We start from the raw sequence: 7,460 nt of genomic DNA on the forward strand, positions 1-7,460 counted from the left end.
TCACCTGGCGGCAGCACTGTTTTTACACAACTCAAAACCATTTTACCAACAGAGCAGGCGATCATCTGACTGATGACATGATGATCTGACAAGAAATGGCACTGAACAAAGAATTAAAGTTAGGTTAGATTATCTGATGCTCTTTGGAGTTAATCTGTCATTACATTATTGCATTACATTTAATAAATAATCCAAAAAACAGTGAATAAACGTTCGGATAAAAAGATTGTTAACCCTTGAGAGAAATGTACAAATCGAATCAGGAACCGGATATACCCGCGGCTCTGGGTTTATTGTCTCATCTGGACAATGATGAGTTGAAGGAACTATTAAATAACGATGGAAAATTCGAAGATATCATGAAAGATATAAAGCAGGTAATACGATTGTAATATTAAGTCTACGTAATTAGGCATTAAGTTTAATTAAATGAAGTCTAACATTACTTAGTAATTTGAGTAATCTATAAGTTTCTAAATTATATGTATCATAATAAATAAATTCTAATAAATAATTTAAAGAATAATAAATAATTCTTATAAATAATTTATAGAATATTATAAAAGTAAACTATTTTAATGTTAAATCAAAATTAGTTTAAGAATCTTGAGACTGAAAAGGAAATGTTAATGGCAAGCAATAGATCTTTGGCTGAATTTAACTTGTCCAAACAACCTGAATTGGAAGAGGGCAAACAGATATTAAAAGAGCTGAGCGAGCAGGCTAATCAATTGTGTACTAGTGTCAGAAACAAATTAGATGAAATGCGTAAGTTATTGTTTATATGTATAATGACAATATATCTATATATAAAACGATATATATTTACAGGTGATAAGTCTGGTACAATGACTGTTGACACTGCACTTGATCTATTGCAAGCAGCTGCGGCTGAAATTGAAGAAGAATCAGAGGTACATATAAAATACTTTTATACTTATTTAATTTATTTGACAAAAGTAATCTAAATTAAATTATATTTTTTCAATATGTAGGCAATAGCGGAGAAATTTCTAGCCGGTGATATCGAAGTGGATGAATTTTTGGATCAGTTTTTGTCGCGAAGGAAATTTATGCACTTGCGTAAAGTAAAAGTGGATAAACTGAGAGAACTTATACGAAAAGGACATTCTTCGAACAGTACTCCTGGCTATCCAATCGCTTCAAATTTCCCTGGAATAACGCCTTCTATACCGTATCCGACAGGACCTGTAGCTATGCCAATGCCATTGCCATCGGGATTACCAATTTATAGGCCATATTAAATAATTTGAAATATTACATGTTCCATATTTATTTGTTTTTAAAATATATCTACATATTTAGTCGCAGCACACATAATATTTGATTTTACCTATTCTTTACATATAACTTCTTTTTGCAAATTAATTTTTTATTATTTTTATATTAAGTGATTTATATATATTGCATAATATATATCATATATGGCTATTATATATTATTACACATTTATCTGAATCTTATATTTTTAATGGTAACACTTCTGAAATATTGTGAAGATATTTGATTCTTTTAGTGTCTTGATATACAGTTAATGTATTAACTATGTATATGTGTTGTAACAACTTTTAATATGTATGCATAGCATCCTTTTGTGGGGTATATAAGATAATATAGTGCATAAATACTCTCTTTTACTATGATCTATTTAATATCTTCTTTATTTGACTAGTAAGTATAACAATAAGATAGGTGGCATAAAAATAAATTTGTACATTTAATATTAAAACAAATATTAATTTATACAATTCAAAATAAATACATTGACTAATTGTTTTTCTTATTACTTTCTTCTATATGTTTTTTACTTTTAGATGCTGGTACATCTACCGTATGTTCCATATATATAACACCTATTGTTATAGTGAACAAAAATAGGATAAATTCTATAACTCCAGGATTATTCCTCTTACGGCGGTTCACCTGTTCCATCTGTTTATATTGGTCATAGATATCTCTCCTTATACGAGCCATATGCATTTGCCTTCCATAATGTGCCTGCGTCCATTCGTCAAAATTATAAATTTTTGAACTATCTGAGTAAACCTTGTCTTTATAATAAGATATAGGCTCTTGAGCAGTAGTAGACATTGGTGACTGACGAATCATTATATCTCGGTCGTAATTCTTGCGCAGATCATGATTGCCGAGTACTTCGTAGGCATCTGAGATATCTTGGAACTTCTCTCTTGCATACCCGCTCTTATTTTTATCAGGATGATACTGAAGAGATAATTTGTAGTACGCTGATTTCACTTCATTCTGAGTAGCATGTGGTGTAATCTTTAATGTATCATAATGATTTTTTGACGATTTAATATTTGGCTTACTGGAATAAAGACGTCCTAATGATGACTTTGAAGAATTCAGCGTTTTAAATTTATGCATATTGAAAATCAGATTTAATATACGATATAAAATTCATTTTAATAGCCCTTTCTTTCTCAACAGACTATCTCTTTTATTCCTTTATCCTATGTATGATTGTAAAACTTTCTGAAACGATATATGTATCAATAAGAAATTTGATTTTTACAAAAAAGTGATCGTCGTTGGATTGACGTGCTTCATATACATTATTTAAAATAACGTATTTTTCGTTCAAGTCACAAATCATTGTGTTATACAATCAATTAATAATTTACTATTAATAACTTACTATTCAAAATAACTTTTTTCATACGCTAAAATAAAATTATATTACAGGTAAAGGGTAAAAAGTAAAGATTAAGGAAACCGAATGACAGGTTACCCATGGTTCATGCAATGAATAGATGAAACGTAAAGTAAGTTTTTTCCAGCAAGCAGAGGGACAGAACAAAATCTAATTGGCTACGGCATATTGACATTTCGATGCATCGAGAACGAAGCGTAGGATTGGTCGAGTTCCGCGTCTGCTACATATTCGCGGTAGTGCGCATGCGCGAATAATTTGTCCCGTTTTGGAACGCAGATCTATACTGCCCTTTTCGAGCGCGCATGGCTGGCGGTGCGGTGGTGTGTTGGCGGTGTGTGAAGTCTGCTCTGTACGTGTCTCGTCTCGGCCCTTTCTTATCTCGAAACGAAATCTAGACGGTTACACGATTAAAATATACGATCGACGACGACGTTACGATGTTTGCGCGTAACGCCTAAACCGGGTTACGAACGGACGAAACGAATGTCCTTGCCTCGACGTAAGGAGGCTGTACGGAGTACCGAGAACTCGACGACAGGCACTGGTCGCTACGAACGACAATCCGTACCTCATCGACCGATCTGACTGATTTTTGAGATCCAGTCAACGAAAACTTCCATCATTCCGTCAATAACCGTGTGCCGACCCGCAGGGTGGCAATCGTTCGATAAGGTACGTATCCGCGACTTCTCCTGGGGAGAGAATCCCACGATACGGCTTTTTATGTATGTGTATGATATATCTGTATATGTATGTGTCTCGCTCTCTACCAACGGGATGGTATACTCAATCACGTGAAAATCACACTTATAAACGATGATTCATAGATTCCTCACTTCGCTTTCTTTGAGCTTTTTTGTTATCGAGAGAAAGAGAAAGAAAGGAAAACTATTTTTTAATTGCATAATGATATCTATGTCAAGTTCTGTTGAGATCGCGTCGGTTTCTGTTTATCCCATCTTTTAGTTCAAAGTTCACCGATTAATATAATTTTCCTGGTATAGTTCACTTAATCATTTTACTATATATCGTTTTATTGCAAAAAAAAAAAAAAAAAATGATTTTTACATTGGTTTCGCTTTTGATAATGTATTACATATGCACATTGATGTTTACATGTTGTGCAATACATTATTAAGAAAGTATCTTCTAAAGTACTTATATAAAGTACTGTGTTTATATAAAGCATACTTTGCAAAATGTATCATATACTTACGTTAAAATAAACTATTATATATAAAGCATAAAATAATTTTGTACACTCTTAAGTATATATATAAAAAAGTATTTTTGTGTGAGTTCTTCTCAGCACATATTTATCTCTTCATTGATAAACTTAAAGCATATATACATAGCAACATATATATAATGTGAAAGATAGATTAATTTCATTGATTTATATTTCAATACTTATTGCTAATTAAAATTTATTGCCAGTTCAGTGTTTATATTTCTTGATAGAAGTTCTGTTTGTATTTTTTTAGCGAACTAATTATGCAAATAAACTATCATTAAAATAATATATTTTAAAAATACATATATATATATACATATATAACTTGTTATAAGATATGTTTTCGATATCTTCTCGCTTGTATCACATCACATGTTTTAACATCAATATCTGCAGAATGGCCAGTAGTTGTGTTTACTCATATCTTGAGGCTTGTACTAGCCTATTCAGACTGGTATTTCTTCTTCAAACCAGTAAAGCTATTATTACATTATATAAGAATTCTGCTTTTATAGTTTTGTCTGAGCTTATCTTATGTGTGTTTAAAAAGATAAGGAATTTTGTCAATTTTTATTCTCTAACACATTTTTATGTATAAAAAGATATATTATTTTGTTATATGTTTTTTATATTATTGAGCTATACCCATTCTTATTTTATGAGTATACATACAAAGGAAAAAATTTTTAACACATAAAAAAGAATATCTTATAATTGATTTACAACATATTTTGTAAAAACTCGAAAAAAACTCGGAAAAAAACTTAATTAAATATAATGTAAAAATCTCTTTGTAACACACTTGTATATAAATTAAATATTTTAAAAGAAATAGCATAATTCTAGAATACATGTAGAGAGAAATACCTCTTACAGTTTGGATAAATACAAAAGCACATTGGATTAATAATCAATTAATCATAATTTGAATGTAATAGATTAATCGTGGTATTTCCCAGCCATCCCCAGTGAAGTTTGACTCTTGATCTTGAGTGGATTTTATATTATCCTTATGCTCTAAATTGGTTTTCATGTACTTCTTAGTTGTCAGATAATTTTGTATAAGTATACTTGAAACACGCAAAGCCTGCCTGATACTACTTATCTTCTTGATATAAGTAATGGCCGAAATAATTGCCAGTTCAGTATTACACTGAATTTCCATCAATAGAAGCTTCATTAGTGAACAAAGCTATTATAGCTTTTACTTTAGTTAATTAAGTTTTAAATAATTCGTAAAAAATCCTTTTCTTTTATATTTTATTTTTATTTTACATATGAGATATATGGGAACAGCTAAATTTTAAAACTGTTACAAGAATCTTTAAATAGCCGTAAGCATAATTTAATGTATGTGCTGTGTGTATAAAAAAACGAGAATTACTTTCCTTCAGGTAAGATCAAATTTATATGTTTTATTAAGTTAAATTTTAAAATAAAATTATTCAAAATTAAAATAAAACAAAGTAAACTTTAATATATTTATTACATACACATACATATATATGTGTAAGGGAATGGACAAACTAAATTCAATATAAAACATAATATCTTTTTTTTATTATATTTATTCTACTTACAATTAGTATATTAATCTCAGAAGAAATATCATACTTAATGTCAATGTCATGATAAAAGTAAGATAAGCAGATAAGATATACGATTTTGTGTCCAGTAAGCTACCAAATTATTTAAATATATTATATGCTAATTTATGAATGTATATTAATATTTAAACAGCTGTTTTTTCCTATTTTGTTAGTAACATATATCGTGGACTTAAAATTTGTATATATTTAGACATTTTCTTTTTATACAAATCAGTATTTCATATATATATATTGAATAAAATTTATAATATTTAGCAAAAATTTATAAAAATTGCTCTTGACTTTTTTTTATAGGGTTCTATCTGCGATAGGCTGGTTGGCCAGTCTGCTGGTGAGTGCTTGAATAACTGCGACAACTGGAAGTTGGCCCTGAATGCAGAGCCCCCGTGGCTTTGCTAGCACCCCCACAGTGATCTTGTCTTAATCCGCTTCCCCACGACTCACCCGATTAGCATTGACAGCTGCCTCGTATGTGTTTTGTTATACTAAATTTATTAAAAGATACAACATACAAAGTATATAATAGCATCTATTTTTTTTTTCCTATTATCTAATAAAAAAAATTGATTTTTCAGTTTGCTGCCTAGCACCTACAGAGTACTGATTAATTCAAAAAGCTCATTCAATATGAAGGTAACAAATCTAGATGAACGCATCCATGTATTGGATAGTGAGTCCAATGTTATGACTGTTATCAAAGATATCGCAATGAGTGGTTTACAAGAAGAAGCTTTTTACGTATTGGATATAGGAGATATTGTACAAAAGCATCAAATCTGGAAAGAAAAATTGCCACGAGTTGAGCCCTATTATGGTAAGCCATTTATATATTTGGGATTTATATTATTACATAAGTATATGACAATTATTCTTTATATATAAATTTTTAAATTCCAGCTGTAAAGTGTAATGATAATTTGATGGTAATCGAGGTATTAGCGGCCCTTGGTGTTGGTTTTGATTGCGCATCTAAGGTAAATATGATTAAGCTTTAAATGTATCTTTTTTTAAGAGAGAAATAAATATATCTTTTTAACATGCAGGGTTTCGTCGAAAAGTACATGTCTATATATGTATATATATTTATTTTTACATATACAAATCTTTATTTTATTTTATATAGAACGAGATAAATAAAGTACTGAGTCTTGGCGTCGATTCTTCAAGAATTATTTTTGCTAATCCAGCTAAACCAGCTTCACATATTCGTCATGCTGCTGCAATGAGAGTGGATACTATGACGGTAGATAATGAAAACGAGTTGCACAAAATTAAAAAACTTTTTCCGACGGCTAAGGTAATTATGTTGTAATAATTTCATAAATATTACATTTCTTACATATTTTCTCATTTCAAAATATAATTATAGTAATAATTTTATTTTTTTGAAGTATTATATTGTTTATATATACATATATTACTATGTATATAAATATATATCTTTTTTTATATATATTTTGCAGATTGTTATACGAATTCGTTGCGATGCGGAAACGGCCCAGTGTCCGCTTGGCATGAAATTTGGCTGTGATCCGATACACGAGGCTCCTAGTCTTTTACGTCTTGCATATATGTTGGGTCTTAACGTAGTCGGCTTTAGCTTTCACGTTGGTTCCGGATGTCAAGATCCGCCGATATACCATTGCGCTATTCATCATTGCAAGATATTATTCGATATGGCTACCAATCTCGGTTTTAAGCCATATCTTTTGGATCTTGGTGGTGGTTATCCAGGCGACAAAGGCACAAGCATCGACAAAATTGCTGAAATTATCAACAAAGCTCTTGATGAATATTTCAATAGTAAGTTTTTTCTCTTTGTTACTTAAGTACTATGGGTATATTCTATTTGAAATTATGCAACTTGTAACTAAATTTTGTTGCTTTTTAGCTGATGCTGTTCACGTGATTGCTGAAC

General features: G+C 30.2%; 3 protein-coding genes across 5 annotated transcripts in view; 2 read left to right on the forward strand and 1 right to left on the reverse strand.

Annotated features, from left to right (window-relative positions):
- The first annotated feature begins 38 nt into the window (after window positions 1-38).
- On the forward strand, window positions 39-1,648 carry LOC115237456 (vacuolar protein sorting-associated protein 37B). Its single transcript, XM_029810509.1, has 4 exons — window positions 39-377; window positions 597-768; window positions 832-914; window positions 996-1,648. The coding sequence occupies exons 1-4, from the start codon at window positions 246-248 to the stop codon at window positions 1,263-1,265; spliced, it is 657 nt and encodes a 218-aa protein (XP_029666369.1). The 5' UTR covers window positions 39-245; the 3' UTR covers window positions 1,266-1,648.
- An 18-nt stretch (window positions 1,649-1,666) lies between these two features.
- LOC115237457 (dnaJ homolog subfamily C member 30, mitochondrial-like) lies at window positions 1,667-2,788 on the reverse strand. Its single transcript, XM_029810510.1, has 2 exons — window positions 2,681-2,788; window positions 1,667-2,517 (listed from the first exon to the last, which is right to left on the reverse strand). Exon 2 carries the CDS (start codon window positions 2,407-2,409, stop codon window positions 1,789-1,791), a length of 621 nt encoding a protein of 206 aa, XP_029666370.1. The 5' UTR covers window positions 2,410-2,517; window positions 2,681-2,788; the 3' UTR covers window positions 1,667-1,788.
- Window positions 2,789-2,998: 210 nt separating this feature from the next.
- Window positions 2,999-7,460, forward strand: part of LOC115237454 (ornithine decarboxylase 1-like) — a 5,361-nt gene continuing 899 nt past the window's right edge. The window contains exons 1-7 of one of the 3 annotated variants that reach the window (XM_029810506.1): window positions 2,999-3,370; window positions 5,837-6,010; window positions 6,118-6,356; window positions 6,440-6,516; window positions 6,666-6,839; window positions 7,006-7,345; window positions 7,434-7,460. In XM_029810506.1, coding sequence (XP_029666366.1) covers window positions 6,170-6,356; window positions 6,440-6,516; window positions 6,666-6,839; window positions 7,006-7,345; window positions 7,434-7,460 — 805 coding nt within the window. In that variant the 5' untranslated portion in view covers window positions 2,999-3,370; window positions 5,837-6,010; window positions 6,118-6,169. Of the gene's footprint in view, window positions 3,371-4,348; window positions 4,406-5,178; window positions 5,327-5,836; window positions 6,011-6,117; window positions 6,357-6,439; window positions 6,517-6,665; window positions 6,840-7,005; window positions 7,346-7,433 lie in introns of those variants that run through there. The other 2 variants (XM_029810505.1, XM_029810504.1) reach the window with 2 other exon arrangements.

The sequence above is a fragment of the Formica exsecta genome, unplaced genomic scaffold (genome assembly GCF_003651465.1).
Source record: "Formica exsecta isolate Colony F162 unplaced genomic scaffold, ASM365146v1 scaffold295, whole genome shotgun sequence".
Taxonomy (NCBI): Eukaryota; Metazoa; Arthropoda; class Insecta; order Hymenoptera; family Formicidae; genus Formica; species Formica exsecta.